This window comes from Buceros rhinoceros, unplaced genomic scaffold (assembly GCF_000710305.1).
Source record: "Buceros rhinoceros silvestris isolate BGI_N320 unplaced genomic scaffold, ASM71030v1 scaffold31545, whole genome shotgun sequence".
Lineage (NCBI taxonomy): Eukaryota > Metazoa > Chordata > Aves > Bucerotiformes > Bucerotidae > Buceros > Buceros rhinoceros.
The window spans coordinates 22,229-48,159 of NW_010412821.1; the positions used below are offsets into that span (position 1 = coordinate 22,229).

Below are 25,931 nucleotides of genomic sequence, written 5' to 3' on the forward strand. Positions count from 1 at the left end.
CAGAACAGACCAGTGCACCACTGAACACCCGTCTGAAACCCAGCCGACCACGGTGGTCATCGCCGTGGTCATCACTGAGATACATCCCTTTTTTTTTTTTTCCGTGAGTTTTCCCATGAAATCTGTTTCTCTTTCAGTCTGTGCCTATAAAACACAGGTTAAAACTGTGATTTATACACCCACAAGGGCTGTTAGAAGCCACCATCAGCCATGGAGGTAGCACAGTTTTTCAACCCAGGAGGAGCCCGTGTTTTCAAGTACTTGCTCCTCGGCAGCCCTACTGATCAGGTGTATATTCCACACTAGGACTCATTTTGCCAACATAACCTCATTTGCATGCTAAATGCTACTGAACTAATTAAATGCCCCCAGGGATTCTGGCCTTTAGCCCTCCAATTTGCCTCTCTTCTATTTTATTCGATGTCGTTCTTCACAGTTGTAATTTTTCTTCCGAGCAAATGTCCTTGTGCTCCTGTTTCTGAGAATAAAGGTGATTTCTGGCTGCGTAACATTTCTGAGAAATTCCCGGTAGTGGAAAGGGAGCTGTGGAGGAGAGCAGAGAGGAAGGAAAACTGAGTCATGAGGAATAGCTGTCAACAGCAAGAGGGACTGGGGGTAGGAAAAAAATTCAAGCCAGTGACAGTAAAATGGAAGCTATTCCCTGGCATCAGAGAAGTGCCAGCACTACCCACTCCTCCAGGTCAGCTAAAGCGTTGGCATAACGTGGAGTAAAGCTGTGCCTGATCTCTCTGATACATCTCATGATGAACCATGCACTGCTCGTGGTCCTGGCGCTCCAGGAGCTTCCATCCATTTGTCTTTGTCTTGTTTAAGTCCTGCCAATGGCACTCGCTGCTGGTGCTGCCAGTGACGAGGCTGGGAAGAGTGCAGAGGTGTCTGGCATCACAGCAAGGAGATGGGGGGATGACAACACACAACACACCCAGCCTGCAGCAGGTTGGGGTCACTGCTCTAAACTCTGCAGGAGTCCCACATGCAAGAAGGGTAAAGAAAAGAAACGTAGCAGCTTTGAGGTGTACCTGGTGGTGTGATCTGAGTCGTAGTTATCCCAGCTAGCAGATACCCTGCATGGTGACCTCCTGCCTGCCCTCGCATCATTCATCTTCGTTCCTGGTGCTTCCTGATGAACAGGCTGGGACCACAGTCAAACCTGCAGCAGCCCAAGGTAAGATGTGCTGGCCCCAGCAGAGTAGGAATCAGGCCGCTTGTTTGAATGAACATCACAGGAGCGAACTGGAAGTCACCAAACTGGGACATGGGAGACCAAACACCTGCTGGCTTGGACTGCAGTCACCAATCATTCCCTGCTGTCGCTGTGTAATTCCCCGATTGATTAAGTGTCACATTTCATGGCTGGTGCAGTGTGCAACCCTCTCAAATCTTCATTCACTCTAGCATGCCCTGCCGCTATCGTATTTATTTCAGGTGCCTAGAGCCTTTCACTGCCTTTTCTGCCCACCTTTAGCTTGGACTCCGATCTGCACGGGAGCATCTCCAGCTGAAATTAGTACTCCTGCAAGGGTTAACGAGGAGAGAGGAAAAAGAAAGAAAGGAGCTGTCAACAGAAGGAAATTACTTGATTTGTATGGCTTGGTGGATGAGGTGTTATGATCCTGATGGTGTCCCCCAGTTCTTTCCCAAAGCTTTTGGTTTCCTTCGTGGGTGAGAGCAGATCACTGGCTGTGTTTGATCAAAGTGGTACAAAAACTAAGCAGTGAAAGCAGCTAAGTGCATTGCGGCTGTCCCCTCAGTTGTGTTTGGTGTGGAAACTGCGTTAACGTGGACCCTTGGATTTCCTGCACTGCCCCATCCAGGGCCGCCACAGAGATCAGGGATCCGGGAGCAGCTGCCAGGTCTCATAGTGCTGGTGTCTCCAAGGCAGACAAATTCACAGCAGGTTCCTGCCCTGCTCTTCAGGTGGGCCATAGCCAGGACACTGTCAGCACACTGTGGTCATCAGGGATGTTTAGAAGTGCCATCAGGGCAGGTGAGGCAGGACAAACATCCTCCAAGTAACTCCAGGGGGGCTTGCAGGTGGTGCTGGTGTGGGCACCACTACGGGGCAGCTGCAGACATCCAGCTCCAGCTGGGAGAAAAACAGGAACCTTCACACGCTGCTGGAGAAGTTTGTCAGGGCCCTTAAGGGCAGCAGTAGTCTGTAACGGCCCTGCATACCCCCCAGGTGTCCCCAGGACCCCTTTCCTGCGCTCTCTGGAGCTGTCAGTGCCTGCCCCAGCCATGCCCTGGGATGTCCCCTGCCCGGCTGTGGCCCCGCTGCCCCTGTCCCTGTGGAAGAGCTGGGAGGAACGAGCTGTGCTGTGAGAGACCAGTGAAGGTGTTGGAGACAACCAGGCTGCTGCGTGCCGCAGAGCTCAATTCCCCGGACGGTCGCTGGGTAGCAGCACCAAGAAGCGAATTTCAGCTGTACCTCCCGTGTCCAGGCAATAGCTGCGATGAAGAGCAGGGCAGAGAGCCGAGCGAGTAACAGCTTCACTAACGAGTGGGATCCAACCTGCCTTCCTCCGGCTGAGGAAACCCTGCTGGGATAACTGCTCCACTCCATCTCTTCTCTAACACAGGAGCTGCTGGCAGTGCTGCCTTTGGGGAGGTCTCTGCTCGGAGCTGACAAATGACTGGAGAGGGATCAGGAAAAAGAAATTTTGCTTCTCACCAGAGACTTCAGTGAAGTCATTATCTCTGCTTGGAGGAAGGTAGTGGGTAGCCAGGAGGGGTGGGAGTCGGAACACAAAGAACCACACAGCCAGCTGAACTCAGCTCCAAAGTCACCCTTGTTCGCACTTGTGTCCTTGTGTCACCTTTTCCTCGGGTGCACTGCAGGGATCCTTTTCCCTGAGAGTGTGATTTGTTTTTTCCTTTTCCATCGTTAACAACCAATACAATGTACAGGAGGAAAGGTGAGTAAAGTCAAATTCAAATGCCAGACAGGGAAGTTTAGAGGGTTTAAAAACTGGGGGGGGTTATGTAAGTACTTGTTGGAAACCGGCACAAACATGGCACTATCTGCTCTGAGATACCAGAGCAGACGTGACAGAGTGGAAAAGCCTCTTCCCTGCCAAAGTATTTGCTGGAGATTCGATAACAAGGTGCCATTGTACAACAGTGGGTAAAGGTTCAGAGCAGAAAGGGGAAAGAGAGGAGGCATCCAGGCGGGGCAGGGCTCTGCCTTTGCGGGCTACCGCTCCTCCACTGAAACGCGTGCTCACAGACAGCGGGCAGAGCTGGGTTGGGTCCAGGGGGAAGGCAGTTAGCTCTTCTGCCCCATTTTCCTCACCTGCATGCAGTGACGGACCGCCTTGTTCCTTCATTTCTGTTAGAGGGCTGAAAGCTCCTTCTAGCTTTTCTGTGCGCTTCTGGGGAGAGCATTAAATTCAGCACTCCAAATGCACACTTAAATCTGAACACAATTCCAAATTGTATCATTTCACCCTAAATCCTAAAGACACAGAGCAGCCTGTGCCCCACTCTCAAAAGAGAAGCTCTTGCTTTGATTCTGCAATGAGAAGCAGCTGGGTTTCCGTAGCTGAGGGGGGGATGAGAAAGTTTGCGCTGCATTCTCTTGTTCTCAAAATTCACCTACCAAAGAAAACTCACTAAAAATTACTCAACAGACACATTAAACACGTGAAGGCAGTAACTGCACCTTTAGCCTGACATGGTAGCAAATCTCCCACGTACTCCCCCTACGCAGTCTTCAAATTCAAAACACAGTCTCAGTAAAAATGAATACCAAATTGCTTGAAGCACGTATCTGAAGCCACGCAATCTTCAAAACCAAACTTAAACAGCAGTTTATCTGAACTCAGCACAGACAAGCAGACAGGTTTGATCAGATAAGAGAAATGCTTTAACCATCCCAATGACATCTCAGCTGCTTTCTCCTCTCCAAGTGAGTATCAATCTTTTTCATGTTAAGATTTAAAAGGATACCCAGCACCTCCAAGTTCCCTTTAATTGCCTGTATGCTTTTATTTTGCAATGTCTTTGGACTTGCCTCCCCAGAAGCCTCCTCAGTGACCACCACGGGCCATAGGTGCAGGCAGCTGCTTCACTGATCACAGCCAGCCTGGAACCCACTGCCTGAGTCAGCACAGCGAGGGAGCTGCTCTCCTCCTCTCCCCTTTCCCCTCCCTCTCCCCTTTTCAAACAGCGTTGCTTTTAGCTCATTTATCTGCCTATTGGGGCGATATGTAATCAGAGCAGGAGTCCTGACGGGAAATACAAAGTGATTTTTTAGAGTGGTTGGCTTTGAAAGCCACTCTGGGCGCTGATCAAGCGAGTGTTACAGTTGTCCCTTTCATTTTCTTCGCCTTTTGACCTTAGTCTGTCAGCACTAGACAAACTGGAAGAGCCTCTGGGATGTTCAGAGGCCCATCTTGCTTTAGCAAAATCTGGTATTATTTATACGAACACATGACCTCATTTGATGTGAAGGCAAGGACACAGACTGACTCGTCCACGCCACTGTCCAGGGGACACTGGTCTAAGTCTTTAACACAGAGACAAAAGAAACCTTCCTATTGACTTCGAAAAAGCAGTTTGAGCCACCACTCTAAACCAAAACAACAAATGCTTTCACTCATGCATTTATGTGCCAACACTGCCAAAAGTCTGAAAAAAATTCACTCCTTCCTTAAAGTGGAGCCACTCCCTAAGCCCTAATTAACGACACCTCTGCAATAACACTGAATTCAGGTTTATCACAGGTCTGTGCTCCCAACGGACTCAACCTGCTGTGATCAGAGAGCTGTCCCTTGGAGCAACCTAGACAAGGGAAGAAAAACAGTCCTCCTCTGAATCTTCTCACAAAGTTCTTGATTAATTAGATGGTTTTCCACATCTGATTATATGTCCTCCTTGGCAATCTGATCCTGTTATTATGCTTCTTCCTTTACAATAAGGAGAACAGAAATAGTAATTTCTTCCTGAGTTTGGATTCTGAAAAGTCTTTTTCCATACAAGGGAGGCCAAGTAACTGGGTTACATGAACATCTCCTAAAATGAAGGCGGATGAAATACTTCAGGAATCGAGTCCACCCACAAAAAAACAGCTAGTAGAGTGCAAGTACAAACCAGAAAGAGGGAGGAATGAAAGCAACCAGCAGCCTGACGCAGGAATACCTACAGCAGAGCAGGCAACTGGAAACAGAGCCCGGCACGTAGAGACAGAGGAACCCAGCACAAAGGCCCCTCTGCTTTGCTGACTGGAGTGAGCCTACTGCCATCTGTTCCAAATCAGGGCAGCATTAACTGGGTCAGTCCAGCAGATGCCAATGTCCATGTCTTCCAAGATACATCGGTTTTGTGGTTAGTTTCAGAAATAAGTTTGCTTTTAAAAGAAGAAAAAAAAAAAAACATGCCTACCCTTTGTTCTGGGAAGCAGGGTAGAAAATGATAGCAGGAAGAGCCGCAGAGAGGCATCAGGTGCCTCCCCGCCACCAGCTGCCCTGACAGCCGCGTCTCTGTGGTTCTGCACTGCCACCTGCACACGGCGAACTACTGGAACTGCACATCTGCAACAGCGTTGGCGTCCTGAGAGCCCACACACATCCGCATGCTCTGTAAGAACGGTCATTCTTGAAAACACAACTATGAAAGCAAAATGTCAGAGCTGTGCTTAAGATTCTGACTTTGGGGTGTTTACTCCGTACTTAGTGCAAACTTACATCAGGAAAAAGACTCAGGAGGCTAAAAAACGCAGGCACAATTCCTTAACGACTCCCCTGCTAGAAGCATTTGCCTGGTAAACAGAATCCTCAAATCTGCTCTGACTTGCACAAGGCATTAATTCAGGTTCAGTATTCACAAGGGCTGTAAAAGACCCTTTTTCACACACCTGTGGGAACAAGGAGTGGAACGCTAGGGAGGACAATGCCAGTCCAAGGCAGCAGCAGTTCCGGTGAGAGCAGAGCTATCATCATGCATTGTGTAAAATGAAAACAATGCTGTATTTCAGTGAATGTACTGAAATAACTGTGAATCAGTTCAAGAACTTTTTTTTCCATCAGTTTCACAGTTATTTCTCTCAGAAGACAGAAATAAAGTGGCTTATTACAGAGCTCATCACTCAAAGGCAAGAATCGTGATCACTTACACCGATCACGAAAGAAAAGTCTTCCCCACAAAAAGCAGCACTGAAGTCTTCAGATTAGCTATTCACGGGGACTGGGGGATGATTCTTTATGCATGATGCAACTTCAAGTCCTGGAAGTTTGGAATGGTTTTTATTCTGGTGGTTAAAATTATACCAGTGTGCCTGCATGCAACCACGTACTTCAGTATCATAAATGCCAACAGATACAGGAAAAGCCGCACTGATAATCTGGTAGGATTCAGGGGGAAAAAATGCAAAAGGAAAGTTACCTTTCTGCTGCCAGAACTAATATTTGCCTTCCTTGGTTTTCCAGAATTCAAGTAACGAACCTGTAGGCAGAACCCTGCAAACCCAGTGTAAGGGACTACACGGAGAGAACCACTTTGGTGCTTTGACCACGTGCAGAGATCTTGCACTCCCAGGACGCAGAACAATCATACACAATCACCACAGACAGAGCATTCACCACAGATATTACCAACAGGTTTCTCCAATTAGCAACCACGGCACTGAAAAGAAATGTGTTTTGCTCAGAAAGAACGCACAGGTTTCATGTAGGTTCTTTATTTAGAAAAAAAATAGAGCAGAAAATCTTGAGCAGAATGTATGTAGCAAGGTCTTTATACAAATCATTCTCCAAAGTGTGGATGCCGCGAGAGCCAACCCTCTGTCACAAGGCTAATTTTGTTTACAAGGCTTAAATCACAATAGCCAGTCCTGCCACGTGCATCGGCCTTCTCTGAAGCGTGAACTGACGGCATGTGACATCAGCTTAATATTGTCTCATTTATTACAATAACCTCTTTTCAGAAATTATTAACTCAGCGGCCATTTCTTCCCCAGCATTATACATCTGGGCATCTCCACAATCTGAGGAATATTAAGAATGGGGAAAGAGGAGTAAGATAAAAATAACCTGAAATACACATTTGCAAAAATAAGCAGTAGGTACACGAGCAAGCAAGGTGCTTCCCTTCCTGCCCCCCCAGTTCAGCTTTCTCAGGAGAACGGCAGCTTAGTCCTGCCTAAAGAAAGCTCCATGGAAAAAGGAGTGTAAATAAAGCTCACAGGAACTCACAATTCCCACTCCAGCTACCTCCTTTGAAATATACATTCTTCCTTATTTATGCCCACTGCCCTCAATCATCCAGTCTCTAAAATGCTTCTCCATCAAGCTTCTGGCTCTCCAGTCACCAACATTTACGGTGGGGATGATTTTCTGTGGCTTCAACCACTGAACAAAACGCTTCATTTCCAGGTAACTGCTGTGTTCGCTGTAAGGAATCCCTGAAATGAAACAAAACACAGCGATCTGTCAGTCTGCTTAGCACCTTGCCAAAATACTTTTGCAAGCCTTCCGGCTAAGAAATACTTTAGATAATATTTTATTAAATTCATATTTGAGATCTAAAGTTTATAGCTAAGGCAAAATGAAACCCCAGATTTTCTTTCTGGAAAAATTACCTTGCACTGAAGTTACCAAGTCACTCATCAATGCAACCTGAGCGACTCCAAGCCTTTGGTTAACTGCATGTTATGGGAGTCAACTCCACCCACCAAAAAGGACTGAGAGGAAGAGGTAGACCCACAGTCACTCAAAACCGAGTAATGTATGGAATGAAATCTTGGCTCTGGAATACACTTCCACTGGTGTCAGACAGGCCAAGGCTTCACCCCAGAAGTCTCTACCTGTATTAGATAAAGGACTTTGTTTGCACGAAGAGGACAGGTGCAAAACATACACAATTATCTGCATTTACAGTGGTCTTGATTACTCCGTTCACAGATCTCTCCTGGAGACACCATCTGTTCAGTTTCTCAACAAGTTATCAGAAAAAGCATTGGTTACAAAGAACAGTAGGAGTTTCCAGGACAAAAATATGAAAAGCATCCACACAGAATTAACTGCATTGAATCTTTATCACTTTTATACCATATATGGTGATCTTTCCTCTTGTCTGAGGTTTGATATCCACCAGAGAAAGGCATGAATCAGAGTAGGTCCACCCAGTAGGTCTGAAAGCCAGAACTCGATCAAAATTCTCAGAAAACTTATTCAAGTGATCTTGCAAACCCTGTGAAAAGAGATTTTGTTGGGTTTTTTTACTTTAAATACCATCCATTGATATTATTATTTTATTTTGAATGCCATCCACCTTGCACCTTAGGATCTCAATCGCTTCATCTGAATAAGCACATTTTAACAGCTATGCACGACAGATCAGAACACGTAAGGCATAATCACATCTTCATATAGATCTTGCTCCCCAAGTCATTCATTCCTTCCTCTCAGATGGAGATCAGCACTCTGGCAGCTATGTGGTGTTAAAAGATGGTGAAAGCCTGCTTCGGTGCAAAATCATCTGCTTAATTTAAAAGTGCCACTGAGATCCTGGCATCTGCTGATGACCAGAATTGCTCAGGGTTAATTAAGCTACCCCCAAAAAAATCACAGCAGTTGAGTACTGCTCTGAGCACTAAGCCATGTTTTACCACATCTCCATTCATGATAGGCAGGAAACAACCTCTCATCAATTCACTCTGAAAAAAAGTTGACTTGAGAAAGTTTCCAAGTTGACTAAGTTAGCCTTCAGTGGTATTTAAGCTGAGATGAGGAAAAGGATGAGAGAGAAACATAAGGAATGCACAATCCTCTTCCTGGATGAAGTGAAGTATTATTTCAAAATAGAAAATCAATTTCATGTGTCCTATACAAAATCTTAAAGGCGCATGCTTCATCTGAAAGCCCTAAAGGTTATAGAACAGAAAATCATAAACTCTGTATCAGCAGCAGGAAGAAAGATACAAAATAAAGACCAATTAAAACAAGGTGGGTAGACAGGCTGTGCTCAAGCACTAATTAACCTGTCAGACATTTGAAAAATCATCGAGCAGAGAAGCAGAAGTTCCCTGTGACACTGCCACGTTTAACTGCACCTTCAGTACTATATCCAGTAGCCACATACAGAATTCATCCAACTAGGCACATGATAGAACAACAAAAAACCCTCTGACACGTTTCATGCACCATCAGGAACAATGGCCAGCTGCCCTCACTCTTAATACAGTCCTCACTAAAGTAAAGATACAACTGTAGCCATCTAATTCTCCTTCACACTTTGTTTTGGTAAGTTTAACATAGTAATAAATTACACATTCACTCCCCTTGCTCTAATGAAATCTAAATACAGTACTTCAAACACAATGACTGTTATATTAACCAAGGCTAATCTGCTTTCAAATTCTGTTGAAAACCCAGTGCGCAACAGTCACGTTAAGGAGGCACTTTCAGCCTCTATAAAATTATCTCTGCATTTCAATCCAGGCAGTTTTGAAAATCTCACTGCAATGCTAGTACAAGACATTCCTGAGCTAAGCAACATAAAAGAGGTGCACAGACCTGAAGACCCCAGCTCTCCCTGGAAATCCACTGGATATTCAGGTGGCAGAAGACTCAGCTTTTGACTGTTATGAAAAATTGCTTGTTGCAAAAGAACCACGCATGCATTTAGAAGAGATGGCCTCTTTCCACAAAACCCGCCACTACAGTGTGTATTCATAACAAGACCACTTTAAATACACATTTCAATTTCTTCTTTTATTGCTTTACCCAATGCTGTTCTGAACCTTCATTCTTTTAAAATGGAAAATATATTTCATTGCTTTATCAACCTCCTTCCATCACCATGACAGCCTGTTACCCTCAGTGTTGCTAACGTCAGCAGTACCTGCAAACAGAGTCCACAAGGAAGTAAGACTCAAACATCATTAAATAGTTAATTTACAATCAGCCCCAACACCTCTTAGCCTCATTTGGCTTACAGCTACTCATCAGTACATACAGCAACCCCTGTCTTTCACTGGAGTAACACTAAGCGTTGCAGTGAAGTACCCCATCTCCTTAATTTTACTCATTTTTTGAAAACTTTCCTTTTCATATATCAAATCCTCTTGCAATATTGCAGCAATGCATGTTTTATTTTTATACATTTTTATCCATTAATTATTTTAATTAAGACTCCCACACGTATAAGTAAATATTTAATTTTTTTTTAAATTGATGTAAATGTTACCCATTAAGAATACCCAGAACATGTATCTACAGCACACCTTCTCGCTTGAGACCCAGGCAGCACCTGAAGAAAGTGTGATACCAACGTCCTCAAGAAAGCCAGAGACAGAGATAGGAAAAACCACAAATGAAGAACCACCTCACTCAATCCAACAGTAATACAACACCACAAAAAGCTTATTCCTCTGCCACTGTATTTTCACTGCCCCTGATCCCCTGTAGCTTGTTCTTTCTAGTTTTACCCTCCAGACTTCACACATCTTAGCCAAACCCTCGTTTGAAGTGCTGGTTCTTTCCAAGGGGGTGGTCGTAAGGCCTGGATAAAACACATCAAGCCTAGTGATGCTGGGCCAGTTATTCAATACACGAGCAGGCTGCTTTCATCTGCAGACCAAGACCACCTATGTGCATTTGTAAAGCAGAAAAGACATGCTTTCTTCTTAAATTTGAACTTGTTTCTTCAATGGATATTTTGGGACAGTGACACAACTCCCGCTGCAGTGATAGAAAATTGCCCAGAATCCAAGAGTCAAACACACGTTTGAAGATAAAAAGTGATGGAAGCTTTCACACCAGGGAGCACAGCTCCCCTCGGCGTGGCTGCCTGCCTACAGAAACCCGTGCTCCTTGACACAAGTCAGGCCAAGCAGAAAAGGGAATCGCACCGTACGTTACTGTCACCAAGTCTTTGGCCAAGCAAAAGTCTCGGGTACAGCACATATTCTGAGGATGTCTTGGGTTTACAACAATCATCTTTCAACCTGCCAAAAAACCTCACGGATTCACCTGTTTTTCAGAGTAGATTTAACACCATGACAGTCACTAGTCACTTTTGTTTGCTTCAGTTCTAGGCAGAAGGCACCAGCATTTGTCTTTAAAATCTGGTAACGAGGGGAAAGACAAGGGAAAGGTGTCTGTACTTTCCTGTGTGCCTGTGACTTTCGCATGAATGACGCTCCCCGCTGAATCAGTATGGTGTTTATAAATCGTAAATAAACTGCCAAACTAGTTGTTCACAAATAATAAAACAGTTGACTTAAACATGAAAAAACATGCTTGATATTACTCCTGAAAACCAACATGGAGAAAAGCAGATTTTAGATAGTTCCAAAGTTGGAAATGAACAGCTGGACAATGCCACCAAAAGGAAAAAATATTCATATCATAGCGAATGCTAAAATACTTCTAAAATTTCTGAATATGCATTCAAAAATATCAATTTTATTTTTAAAAATGTAACCTTTTCCAGCAATCTGGAGACTCAATGATCAGGAAAATAAAAAGCCTCTGATCACAGAAGAAAACCTGTGAACAAGGAAGTATATGCAGGAGCATCTCAAAATGATTAGCTCTTTTCCTTTCTAGATGGCATAGAAAGGAGAGCTGTGAGCATCCAGATTTAGTCTTGGGAGCAGTCGGCTATGGAAACATGGAAGCTTTCCTTGGGCAGGCACGGATTTATCAACGGTTTACTGCAAACTAGGCTTCACTTGTGGTAACCCTGTGTAGCTTATGCAGCTTTTTCTTGTTCTTTATCTAGAAACAGACCAACGAATTTTGTCAATAATAAAAGGAAGAAGAATCATGCATAAAGCTGTATAGCTCTTAGCACTACCAAGCCTGGAGCACAGACAGGGTTTGTTTTGTGGTTTTTTTCTATTAGTAAAGAGCATAACAGGATTCAAAAAAAGGGTATAAAACTGGGCCTTCTAGGAGATTCTACAATATATCATCAGGGTCTGGGTATTTGCATTCTACCAAAAAGGCAACTGATGTACATGATCACAGTTGCACTCAACTTCCTCAATAAGGACTGAATCTGAGTCTTTGGCTGAGAAAACTCCCATATGGATTTGTAGGTTTGCAGCTGAAACTACACCAGCAGAAAATTAGCCCAAATTAAGAAGGTGGATTGTGTTTTTGAGTAGGGCTAGGGATGCAATAAAGCAGAAGATGTAGGCGAGATCCAGAAGATAATGAAGGCACTGGCATTTAGTGATGATGATCACTAAGAAATTCTGGCTTTCCCAGTAATGAACCAGTAATTCAGTACAAAACCTGTACAATCCAGCACACGACCAAAAACATGCCACTGATCATGATGACATCAATATTAACGTGGTCTGCAAAAAGAGGTTGATGTCATTCATCATTCTTTAACTAGAATTGAGATTACAAGTGATTAGCCAACTTATTTTTTAAAATCCTGTCTTTTCTGAGATCGTATTTCCTAATGCATATCATATTTACTAAGCATTTAACATTCTCCACATTTTGCTGATCCTACATTCCCCCTGGGCATTCATCTTACTAGCATCACCAGATGTTTAGCACTCTGGGAGTCTACCCAGCTTACACGGACAGAAAATCACTGATGACAGCGCGAGACCACATTCCAACAACTTCACACATGAAATCAAAGACGCAGTACAGAGAGCCATGGCTGTCACACCAGACTTGTCCACTAGATCACTGTGCCGTTAATCTTTCCTGGCCCTTTCCAGGGTGCAGGCATCTTTTCCAGCATGCTGTAGAATCTCCTGTTCTCAGAGACGAGACCATGCACATGATGCAACTCTGAGAAGTAAGGTTGTCCAGACATCCTTGTGGTATAATCATACCCTCTGCCTGAAAAAATCCAGCTATGTGAGTACTCCATATACGCTGGGACACATGACAGCAGAATCACCTAACGACCCAAAAATCTGCAGAAGAACCTAAAATAAATTACTGTTTAAGACAACACAACACAACACATTAAAAATAAATCCACACACATTTCCATTAGTCATTTTCTGCCCCACCATGGAAAAGATTATAGAACAACATTAAAACATTAAGATATTAAGTTCCATCTCCTGCAGCTCCCATCCAAGTTGTATAGCCTGTTTTTCTCCTTATTAGGTCAGTTCTGACCTTGACTGATCCTGCAGCTAAATATCATCTTGCTCTGAAGGATTTGCTTGAGATAGCACAGCAGGCCTGAAGCAAAGCAGGAAAATGAATCCAAGTCCCTAAGGCATAAGTGACCACTGTTTTTCTCTTTCTCCCAGGCTACCTTTAATCTAGAGCCTGCTGCTTTGCTCTAATGCCATTCTGTATTTTGTACTCTATTCAGAAAAACTTTCTTTGCCCAGGAACTAGTCACGTTTCGTAACTAAGAAATTCCCCCAATAACTCTCAACAACAAAAACCCGCTGTCTCAAATCTCAACTGAAATGTGCATTTGAAGTTAACTTAGATGAAACAATGAAAATAAATTGGTTTACTTGCTCTGGCTACAATTATTAGAGAAGATTGTGTGTGGAAAAACTAAAGTATGTGTATATAGGTGGTATCCTTCAGCTCAGTCACTGTATTTAAGCGTGAGTTTCCACTGACTTTCAAATATCTCCACATAAATCCACAGCACAGGAGATAATTTTCTTTTAAAAGATGGAAATATTATTATAACTAGGTGGAAATTGATCTGAGAAGAACACGGAGGTTCCCTATTCCTTTTTCATCAAACACCAAAGTTGGCCATGTTCGCAGGCTGCCTCAAAACAGAGACTCAAGAGGCAGAAAATCCTTTGTCTTTTCCTGCATCATACTAGGTAAAAGACAGGCTGACAAAACAGGGACTCCATGTCACAATATATTAATTGCTAATAGGACAGATCCTGCAGTCATTACATAAACCTACTTCAAAAAGGCCTGCAAAGAACAAGCCTTTGAACAAACCTCATCTTATCTTGTAGAAGCACTGAACTGAAATTACACTTTCTGTGCATCATGTTTGGAGACAGTTATTAATGTTTAATTGCATTTCATTTTCAATGTATTGTTCATGTCAAAACTTCACTAAATAAATACAACATGACAAGAGGTTAAAAAGCACCAAACACAACAGCTGGGAGGAGCCAACAGTAAGATTAGCCAGCAGGTGATCAACAGAGTGTACTTACCTTAAAATTAATTTGCATCATGGGAAGAACGTGAAGCAAAGTACCATCCCAGTCCACACTGATGAGGGAATTAACGGCTGCTGACTCCAAGCACTGAAGTGTTTTGTACTTATCACGGGACATACTTGCTTTTGAGCCTAGAACTTCAGCAATTGCTTTAGGATTAATTGGGAAGAAATCAGATAAAGACAATTATAAGAGTTCAATTCTTGGCTTCTTTTGGAGATATTTCTAATTACTGCACTAGATCTTTTTTACTATTGGAAGAAATCTATACTCAACAGGATACAGTGTCTCATATTCTAGAATTAATATGAGAAAACTGTAATGGCTGTAAAAAAAACTCTGGCTCTTCAATTTCAGCAGCAAAATTGTGTATGTTAATTGGAAAGAAAAGGAGAATAGAAGTACTTTGCTAAGTTCTAAGTCATATTTCTTTGGTAGAATGTTACTAAGGTGAACTGGTATTTATTTCAAAGACGCCAGAAATATGCAGGGTTTGGAATATGCAACAAACAGTCCACATTAAAGACAGACTAAATTTCAGTGAACCTAAGTTTTGTGTTGATGACTAAATATACTCAAGAGCACAAATGGAAGGCAGCTGCCTGCTCTAGAGGATACATTTGGGCAATCACATTAGTTCCTAATGCTGTAACTGAGTGAAGCATAACACACCAGGTTTTCATTAAGTCAGAAAATACGTGTTTTGGTTTGGGGAAGGCTTGGTTAAAATTGATTTCATTACAACTGATTACTATAAATACTTAGGGAAACGTACAATGTAAACCTGGAAGAAAAAGCTGTCTGCAAAATAGAAGTTTAAGGATAGTGATATCCCTTTGCTGTTTCTTGACATGTGAAATTTTTAACACCAAAAATGTCAAAAAGACCTCATTTTTGGTTTGGGCGTTTTCTTAAATTGCAATTAGTGATTTTCTCACCACAATCAATTAAACAGGTTCATTCATTTTGTATCCAATTTGCCTTCTGTTTAGGGGGGTTCTAAACATGACAGAAAAATATTTCTTTCAAAATGTTAAAACTTATTGACTAGAAAACTAAAAAACTAGCAGTGGGACTATTCCATATATTTCATTTCTTTGTACAGTAGCTGACCATCAAGACTAAGCAACCCTTTACATCTTAAAGAAAACGATCTTTTAACACTGACTTAGATTTTTTTTTTTGTTATTTGATCCAGTAGACTTCTTTTACATACCTAAAAAAACTTTCTCTTTTCCAATGGAATAGGTGCCACAGACAACCAGAGTACGTGGGTTTAAAGTCACTGTCTCAAAGGCAGTATTGACAGCAAACTGGATAACCTCTTGTTGAGATGGAAAAGTGTACTCAGGACTACAGTATCTGGGTCATGAGAACAAGATACACCACTTGGTTACACAAGACATCTGAATTTCCCAAGAAGACCCTCAAAACTGCACGCAGTCATAACAAAGGAATGAAAAAGACGTTATCCTCCTATGTAATTTCAGTCTACTTGCAGTCTGTTTATTAGAAACACTGAGGTGTTCCGACAGAATTGTTGCATATTGGCCTTTTCTCCACAATATTCGCTGGTCTGACACTGACACTCAATTCTGCAGTTTTTTTCTATATAAATACCAAGTGCTCATTCAAGCTAGAGATTTGTATCGTGTACTAATTACACCCTTGTGTCTATTTTTTGTCATGCACACAAACCATAAAGTAAGGCATTATGCATTAGCAGAAACATATGGAACAGAAATGTAATACTGCAGCTGGACATCAGTCATCATATACAGAAAACCAATTTCATATACATGAGTCAGAGAAAGGTCTAACGAAATCCTGGATAACTGATTTAATCATTTGGCATTCTTCCACTCTGAATTCCCCCACACCTCTTTTCATAACAGAGTTGAATCCACATAAAACCAGTGTTCCACGAACCTCTTGATGTATGAATTCTGACACCCAGAATTTAATACCCCTCAGCAAATACTTCAGCATCTTTTCCACTACCCACTTTTGCTCATGTAACAGCATGACAGATGAACAAGCTAGTCATACACAGACTTTCAACAAACAACTGACTATTGAACACTAAATAGAGCTAACAAGCGGTAAAACAGTAATGTCATTTATACTTACATTTATTTGGTTGATAGAAAGTCTTACTAAATTGAGAAGAGGGTTATACTGAGAAAAAAAATTAAACACGCCTTACGTGGTATCAAGATAAAGGGTATGTACTCGATGACCAACCAAAACAGGGTTGTGCTCCATGGAAGGATCTGCCCTGAAGTCTCCTGTGTGCAGGATAACAGTTCCACTTGGCAGACAGAAAAGGATCATTGTTGCACCTGGACAACTGAAACAAACAAAAAAGCCCGTACAAATTGTGTTAGTTCTCTATACTGATAAACTGCCCTACAAGACAGACCACCCCTTCCAGAGCCAGAGGCTGTGCAGAACAGCATTTTAAATCACAGCTACTGCGCTGCCTAATTTAGCTAGAAATTCCTGATCTCTAAAGGAATGCTGAAGATAATCTTAGGGCCATAGACTAGCTAGACTTGAGTTGTCAGCTGAAACGCAGAGGAGAAAAAACCCACACCAACAGTAAAGTAATCAAGCATTAACTGCTTTTTTGGGATGTTCTGCCTTCTAGGTACAACAAAGATGCTGCTTGCTATAGTTGCAGTCTCTGAGGTTCTGTTACTTGATTCAAATGGGAAACAGCACAAAGAGAAGCAACATTCTTACTAGAAGAAACAGAACTGTTATTATTGCAGATGCGTCTTCATTCCTGCATGACTTACTGAAATATTTCCTTTTTAATTCTATTTGCAGATTTTAACATTATCCTCCATCCAGAATTCCCTGGTTATAGATACAATTTTCTTATTGGCCACAGCGAATCCATTGCACCTTTTGTAGTTCCTTGCCAAAGCTGTCTGAAGGGCCACAGCTCAGACTGGAAAACCAGAGTGGGACTATTCTGGACATGAATCATCTGTAAAGGGTAAATGAAATCTCAAAAAAGGAAAAAGTGGCATGAATCAGAGCTAAAATGACAGAACCAGTAAACTCTCCAAGAAGTTGAACTTTGTACCTAAGGTTTACATGCTTTTCAAATGGAAGCAGATGAGCAGAGAGACAAACAGGAAAAATGAGAAGTGTCCAGATTACATAAGCAACAAGGCTTCCTTCATTCCCAGAAAGGGGTCTCAAAGGACTTTGTGGAATCTTATCCCCCATTATAAACAAATCCTACTGTAAGTAATATTCAAACCAGCTGTGCCAGTGCTGTGTTTCAATACATACCTCAGGGAAAGGACCCTTCCTCTAGCCCATAGACTGCCAAATAAGGTACCAAGAAGCAGAGTAGCAAGAGCACAGGGATGGAAGTCAGGTGCTACTGGATTTTAAATCCAGCACTACCACACAGTGCCAGAGTAACGTTGGACAAAAATCTCACCCTTTATCACTGAATCCAGTAGAAGTCTTGTTCCAGATTCCAACATGCTTTTCTTTAGAAGTTCAATTTTCAAAATGTTGGCTAGGTTTTTTCTCTCCCATATGTATGATCCAAAGTACCACATTTTTCTTTAGCTGAAGATTTCACTTGCTTCAGTTGAAGCTGCAGAAACCTGACATACCTGATAATCAAATCTAGGATGTTCCCAACACTACAGTGTTTAGAACACTAGAAAAATAATTCAATCTCTCAAACATGCTTAAAAAATAGAGCTATGTGTGGTTAACACTATGTGCTCATTCCAAGCAAACAAAATAAAGTTAAACTAATGCTAACAAAAAAGGCCCAAGTTTAATTTTCAAAGATAACTCACCTATTTCCAAAGCTAACTACTTGCAAGAAATTTAATGCCTAATTCACTTCTGAAACGAAAATGCATGTTACTAAGCCAGCCAAGGAATGAGAAGCATTTTCACCCTTATTTTTTCAGACCCACTGAAACCTAAAAATCATGAAAACATAAACTGTGTCTGTACAGCTAGTTATCTTTGATATTCTATACCTACAAATATTCCACACAGATGCAGGGATACATACTGATTGGCATCGAGCAACACCACCTTGATCCCATTCACTACGCATTCTGTGTCCATCGGCAGCACGTGGACATACTGCTCTTTGACTCGAAGCTTGCTCTTCACTAGATTGCCGGTTATCTGTGACAGGGAAAGGATTTAATATGGTATAGGAACAAAACCTAAAAAAAGCACTTGTTTATTTTAGGAACAAAGGCTATCAAAGCCAGACTGTCTGGCTTAGAAAGAAACTATGAGATCCTGGGTATAATCAAGCCTTTCAGTAGCATGTCACCTCTTGAAGTGAAAAAAAGCTCTCTTAAAAAAGCAAACTTTTAAAAGCCTATCAACAAGTGACAGATTAGAATCAGAGAGGAGGCAAACGAAGGGGAATAACATCTGTTACAGACTGCCAAGTCAAGAAGAGGAGGTGGGTAAAGCCTTCTTTAAACAACTGAAGAACGTCCCAGGTCACAGAGCCTGGAGTCACCCCAACTCCTACTGGAAGGGCAACATGGAATATAAACATTCTGGGAGACTTCCAGAATAAATCAGAAATAGTCTTTCTGATGCAGGACCTGCATAGGTCGATTAAGCAAGATGCTCTACCCCATTACAACTAATCCAGAGCTGGCTGGACACATGATAGCTAATGGCAGTCTCGGCCAGTCAGCAGCCTGAAGCACAGGACACGCAGGACCAGGCTAAAACAACTCCATTTACTTAATGTAGAGAAGAGACAGCTTATGCAGAATCTAATTTCAGACTTCCACCTGAATAGACTTATAGAGAAGATGGAGCCAGACTCTTCTCCACGATGCACACAAAAAGAATAAGCTGCAAAAAGGGACATTTCAGTTGTATATTAGGAAAAAATTCCAGAGTGGGTAAACACTGCAACAGGTTGTGAGATGTAGTGGAATCTGTCCTATTTTCAAGATTTACCAACAAAGGCTTTCTGCAGTCTGATCTAATTTTGAAGTTAGACCAGCATGGCACAGAAAATCAGTCTATACGACCTCTCAAGATCCTGTTAAATCTGTTTTCTTCATAGTATCTAGACAGGGATGTTTCATTAATCTTCATCAGTTAAATCAGGGTAAAAATTTCTTACAAGGGAAACTCAGATGGCCTTATGCATATCCACTATGCCTAACTGGGCCAACAATGGAGCTTCGGGTCTTCTATTTACTTTCATCAGTATAAAAATTATTATAGTTCATATGAACTATAATAATATCTCATAACATTGGAAAATCTTACCTTATTACAGTAGATTGGAAACATAAAGTTTTTCGTTAGCCCACAGTAGTGATCAGAGTGAAAATGAGTGAGGAAATAAGCTGTGCAGCCTTCAATTTCTCCATACTGGAAGGCATCCACACTAAAACCAGTTCCTACAGCAAAAAGGGAAGTGAAGACAGTCAGTAAACACGCTTAGTTCAGAACTAGTTTCTAATTAAATTTTCCCTTTGTTCTTCCTCCTTTCTTCCACATTAAAAGGGAATACAGTTACACTATGGTTAAGGACAAACATGGTTTGCACGTGAGTCATCACAACAAAGTTGTTCAATTTTTATTTTAATAAGTGAAAAAAGTTTCACCCAAATATCTGTTGTTCAGCTGCCATCCTACACAGATGGCAACTGGTCAAGCAAATAAAAGACACTTCTCTGCATTCAGCTGGTATTTTTGAAAGTTCATGTAGATTAAAATCTAATACAAACATCTTAACACAGAATAAAGCAGATAACCACAGCTTAACAAAATGCATTTTGTGATTTTTCAGTTATTTTACATTTAATTTTCCTCTTAAAACAATTAGCATATATCTATCAAGCAAGCAATTCGTACATGCGTATATCTGCTGAGATGAAACGTGACCGATTTGCCCCTGTATGTTTTCAGTGAGGTGCTGTTTCTATAAAGATGTTGCATGAAGACAGCTGTGTAGAAGAGAGCCCTATTCTCTGCAAATGCATTTTTTAAAAAAACTGAAAAAATACTGGCAAATGGTCCTTTCACATTGGGTTACAGTGTCTTAAAACCACCAAGTAGCCCAGAGACCTAATTCGCCTGGTGGCACTCAATTATTTTTCCTTTTATGTTATGAAATTTCCCAGATCTTCTAGAAGAATTAGTTCTACTTACTTGAGGCTAGAAATTCAAGTATTTGCAATTCCAGAAAAACATAGCAATCTGCTAACTAACAATCACAAACCCAAAAATCCCCAAGTGTTTGAGACGCAAAATTTCAGGGGGGCTGAATTATACTAGGCCATGGCGATAAATACATATCATTAGCAACACAGAATATACAGGCAAGTAACAAAATTCATAATAAGATAATAGAGATAGTAACAAAGCAACTTTAAAATTGCACTGTAGGCACAGGAGTCTGCTCTTCAAATTTATTGTACGTGGAAAATTCTTGAAGCCTGCGGAACCCATGATACTGGTGTAGCCCAACAACGACTTCAAGCAGCAGCACTTAGGATAACAAGTAGATTTCTACTTGGCTTCCTCAAATAGCTACCGAAGACTGACATGGTCCTTTAGTGGTAGAAGGGAAATGTGAGGATCTGAAGCCTTTTAAGCAGCTGATCAATCATCCTGTAAGTTATGTAATTGCTCCAGGAGATTCTGAGAATTTCTTGGCTCTTTCCTTACCTAAACTTTCCTGCTTGGTCTTCATTTCTTTGTTTCCATACTTGTAGTAAATCATGTTTCTAATACTACTGAATTTCAAATGCAAAATTGAACTCAAGTCTTTTAACTTAATGTAAGGAAATAATTGTGATTTGACACACTTTCTTTCAGGCACAGCAGAAAGGATGTAAAAGACTAAATTCAGTGATTAAGAGTAAATGTTAACATGGGATATACTCAAAATCATTTAAGAAAGTAGATCTACCTTTCAATTCCACTTATGTTTCTTGCTCTGTCAAAAACATTCAGAAGTCAGTCCTTGAAATAATTTGTGAGAGATAACTATTCCACTATTTTCAGCCATTGCTGACTTTTGTTCTGCTATCACCTTCTTTTGGAGATTTGCACCTACACAAAAATTCACCAGCTTGAAGGAAAAAAAAGTAATTATGAGCTGCTGTCTAAATTGTTATGAAGAGTGAAGAACAATGAAACCTAAAATTAGGGAAAATAAACCCAGAACTCAAGCCAAAATTAGTTAACTTCTTAAAAAAAGCAAGTTACCGCTCACCTGGTATTTTCTTGTAGAAAGGACAGTGTTTTTTTGTTGTTCTTTCACCTGCAGTAGATAATTCTCTTACTCTTTTTCTCCACCTTTTTTGGCCACTAGAACTTACATCTGAGAAGGCTCCATTTTTACTTGAACTTTCTGTAACTGCTTCTACATCTTCCACAGACCCTTCAGCTTTCCTTTTTTGCTGTCTGGGCCTCTTTCCACTGGGAGTTTCGGAACTCAGCATCTGCTTTCCCTCACTCAAACACGTCTCTCCTTTGCTTTCCTCTTTTACTTTGGGTTTTAACCCAAAGAAAACACCAATATCCATTTGTTTGAGTTCTTTGGCAGAACTGGATTTGGCATTCCTACTCGCTAAAGAAAGAGAAGGTGCTGGTTTAGAGATGGGGCTGTGAAAGCACCCAGCAGCTGTATTAGGATTTTCTTCTTTCTCCACTACTGACTGCAAGCTCTCCTGGGGAGCTGTTTTTTCAATTGCATTGGCAGTCATTTTATCTGTATCAGTTAAAAAGTTACTCGGGTCCTTCAAAACATTACTTTTCTGTGTCAGAAGAGACTCAGCATCTTCTCTGACTAGCAGCAATGATGCCTCAGTAAAACTCATGTATGCAGAACCCAAAGCAGAAGCACCAGTATCCTCTGACTCTGTGTTACCTGCTTTAGCAGCAGAGGAGAGCGATTCTGGTTGTTCAGTCTCCTCACAATTAAAAGGAAAACAGGATCCACTGGCTAGTACCTCTTGCTGATTATCTACACATGTTGAATTACAGAACCTGCTGCTCATGTGATTTTGAGAAACAGTTTTTACACTCTGATCTAGATATTTCACTGTATTTACATCCTCGCAGTGTTTATTTTTAATTAAAAAATTTCCCATTTTGGCATTCTCACACTGAGGCCTCTGCTCTAAGAGATGTCCATCAAGCGTTTTCAACACCACAGGGTTAGATTCCTCATCTTCAAACTTCGAGACTTTTAATAATTTATCTTGTAATGTTTTTACTTTCTTCTCTTCCTCAGTTTCCTCTTCACTTTCCTCAAAAGCACTCAGTGGAGAATAAGAAATTTCAGGGTCGCTGAAGTCCACTTCTGACTGCAGTAGACTTGGCTGATCTGTATCTTTTTGACTACCCAGATCTTCTCCTGTTTCACTTTCTTGAGAGGCTGCAATATCATAAAATTCAAATTTACAACTATTATCTGTGGTCTGTGTAAGCTGAAATATCTGTTGAGTCTTTTGAACATTTGCAAAAGAGGAAGTACTTTCACTGATTGTATTTAAAAACTTCATTTGTGGGGAACCGTGTACTACCAGTGTACTGTCATCGTTTGGGCCATTTTTCACATTACTAGAAGGTTCATCATTCTGCGAGATTTCTTCTACGTGACCTGGGGAACAGCTGGGCTTTGCAGCAGTAGGACATGTCACCTCCCTCTCCAAAGTGTCCGCTGAAGAGTTAACAAGATAATTTCCCGCCCTGCTTGCTGCAAGTAGAAAATGACTGTAACGCTTATAGTGGGATGGAATGGTGGAACTGCACAGTAAACCATCAGGACACTCTGTGAAAAGAGTTAAACAGAGAAGTGATGTTAACATCTTTGCAAATATAGTTAGCATAATTATTAAAATAAAAACCACACATGACACACACTTGAAAAGCTTTTTGTCATAAATGCAGCCATGGGAGGTCAGAAGCAAAACGTAATTCTCAAGTGTCCACCAAGGCCTCCTGCCCTGAGCTGGCTAGAAATGAGAATGCTTCCCACCTTAAACCAAATTGCTGCAGCTGATAACCGTAAAGCCGGTGATTGATGAAATTCTCTAAGAATCAGTACTGAGTTTTAGAAAGCAAGCATTCTTTACTGCAGCGCTGGGTGCACGGAGACTCTGTATCTCAAATCATGCACCTCGAGTGTAGAATAGCCATTTATTATATAGTGTATCTATATGCGTATTACATTACTTAGACTATACATGTTCATGCTACTTTCCAGAACTAATTACAATATGCACATATTCATCATGTGTGTGTAGTTTGTCGGTTGGGGTCTTCTTTAAGGGTCCTCGGTAGTCTTTAGAGGTCACTCCTGAACGTCCTTTAATTGAAACCTCTTCTTGAGCATGCATAGTCAGCATCTGCTTGCGTAACTTCTTCACAGTTGGTTGCTTAAAGTTAGTTCATTCTAGTTTCTGGACCACAATGTTCTTTAAATGACAGTTTCTAAATGACTCTATTGTGTAGTAATTAAGCAATAGTTAAGCGGTGTATACATTGGTCTATATGTTATAGGTCTGGGGGTTTGAACATGTATCACAGATAACACAGCACTGTGCTGGAATTCATACAGCCCTCTAACAACAAGAGTACTTAACCCTGCTTCCATGCTGTGCTGATGTAATCAAAAGGTTCTAGTTTAGAATTGTCTCACATGCAAGCAATGCGAACAGAGCAGCAGCACCAGAAGAGACCAGCAGACATGTTTCAAAACAAACCAACTTTCGGTTCTGAGTCAACCTGAAATTCCATTCCAAACTGTCTGCTGGGTTATACATTCAATAATAATAAAGTCATGTATTTACTTATGTGAAAAACATCTTCAGGATTGAGATGCCAGCAAAAAATCTCTAGCTGTTCCCTAAGCCTGTTTTGTTGAGCTTGCTAGCCTAACTTCTGAGGATTTTAAGGTGAAAGCATAAATCAATTAAAAGGATTTTTCATCTGTTAATTATGGGAGTAAGAGATGGAAATGAGATGTTAACATATCCGCCTTAAGTTAAAACCTCTGCAAAACTCGGGATTAAAGGGCTCCCATTTCATTCTTCTGAAAAAGAAACTTCAAGGAAAGTTACAAAGATATAAGAAGAGAAGTGACTGTGTTACCTAAACAGCCTTTACTCAAGTTCCCTGACTTTATGCTTTCTGTTTTTCAAAAGTTTTGAAGTTATTAAGAACATAAGTTCTTCTGGAAACCTGAATCTCTTCAGACGTGGTATTTCCACACATGAAAGTGTGGAATGAGTCAGTTTTATTCCTCCTGTGCAGAACTCAAAACAAAACTGTGCTCTCTTATGATACAGGAATAGTTCATGCATAATTCTTCATAAAATTTCTAAAGCATCCTGGCCCAGAGGCTAATACTTCAGAGTAAAACAGCATAACAGACTGATTTCAGCTTCCAAATGTCTTATAAACAACTGCACAAATGATACGGCAACACAGATACAGAATAATAAAATTTATACCTAGAAAGAAACTCAGTGTCAAAGGTAGCAGCCTCTTCAACAAAGAAGGGGGCTTTTTTCTGACACTGGCTTAGTAATTGAAACAGGCTCTATTATTTTAAAATGGTAAATATGTACCTTCAATTTCTTCAATGAACTACTAAAGCTGGAGCTTGATAAATAACCATGAATCTTTCCCTACTCTAAAAAGTTTTGAAATTACATTCTGGTAGGAGATTTTCACACCAGATTTCCATGTTCTTCATAAAGAACCAGAATACTCATACAAAAAATAATACTGATAAATGATCAGTAATAACATTCTAAAAACCACACCAACTACCACATCAGATTTTGAACTAAACATGAAAAAACAAGGTTTACAGCAACATTACGTGAGAAGACTTAAACTTTTCTCTGAAGGCTTTTTTGTTACTCTGGTCATACCTTTTTCAAGGGATCCTGGAGTATCCAAACATTCAGCGACGTGCCACCGAGGTGTCTGGACCAGCAGCAAAGAGAAAGGCATCTGGCAGCTGGGACAATACCCATCAGGAATGGGCCTTGCATTTTGTGAGCTCTCTTCCGTCAGGCTACTCACGCTTTCCTGGGACTGCACACTACTGTCATCTTTACATTGATCTACATCCTCATTTGGCCTTGATCTCTGCTCGGCTTTCTGAAGCGCATCATTCTTTTCTATGGATTTTTTTTTATTTCTGTATCTCTTTCTTTTTGGCCTGTTCTTCCCGTCACTTACTTTCTGCACGGGTGTAGTGATGTTCTCTGAACTACTCCGATGCTTTTGCTTCCTAATAGATTTGTATTCCCAAATGTCCTCTTCCAATAAAGCATCTTCAGACATGGCAACACATGAAATATTCTCCTTACTTTTATGCAGCAGTTCACAGATTTCTCTTTCCTTCCACTAATACATTTTCTCTCCCCTCCCCGCTTCACTATCTGAAGAAAAGCACCTGAACTCCATTTTAAAAAAGAAACTCTGGGCCACAAACCAAACAGCACTCCAGGATGGGACAGAAGCATGATGGATCTCACCCTAAATATAATTTAGTGAGCGCCTCTTTGAGTATTTGTCATTACTGCTGTTAAACAAAACCCGGGTCTGTGAGACGCAGGAAGACTGGCCGGGTCAGCCCTCTCCTCCGGCTATCCCTCTGGCCAGCACCCAGCCCGGCCTCGCAGGTGACGCCCAGCCAGCCCCGCTCCCCTCACTGCCACCGCGCGGCCCCGAAGAGGGAAGATTTTAAAAGACAACGACGAAGAGTTCA

General features: G+C 41.4%; 1 protein-coding gene across 1 annotated transcript; it reads right to left on the bottom strand.

Moving 5' to 3' along the window:
• Nucleotides 1–7,157: 7,157 nt before the first annotated feature.
• Nucleotides 7,158–25,504, bottom strand: DCLRE1A (DNA cross-link repair 1A). Its single transcript, XM_010136535.1, has 9 exons — nucleotides 25,087–25,504; nucleotides 21,414–22,976; nucleotides 19,457–19,590; nucleotides 18,216–18,334; nucleotides 16,365–16,508; nucleotides 15,375–15,520; nucleotides 14,153–14,307; nucleotides 8,067–8,208; nucleotides 7,158–7,420 (listed from the first exon to the last, which is right to left on the bottom strand). The coding sequence occupies exons 1-9, from the start codon at nucleotides 25,502–25,504 to the stop codon at nucleotides 7,254–7,256; spliced, it is 2,988 nt and encodes a 995-aa protein (XP_010134837.1). The 3' UTR covers nucleotides 7,158–7,253.
• Between the last annotated feature and the right edge of the window lie 427 nt (nucleotides 25,505–25,931).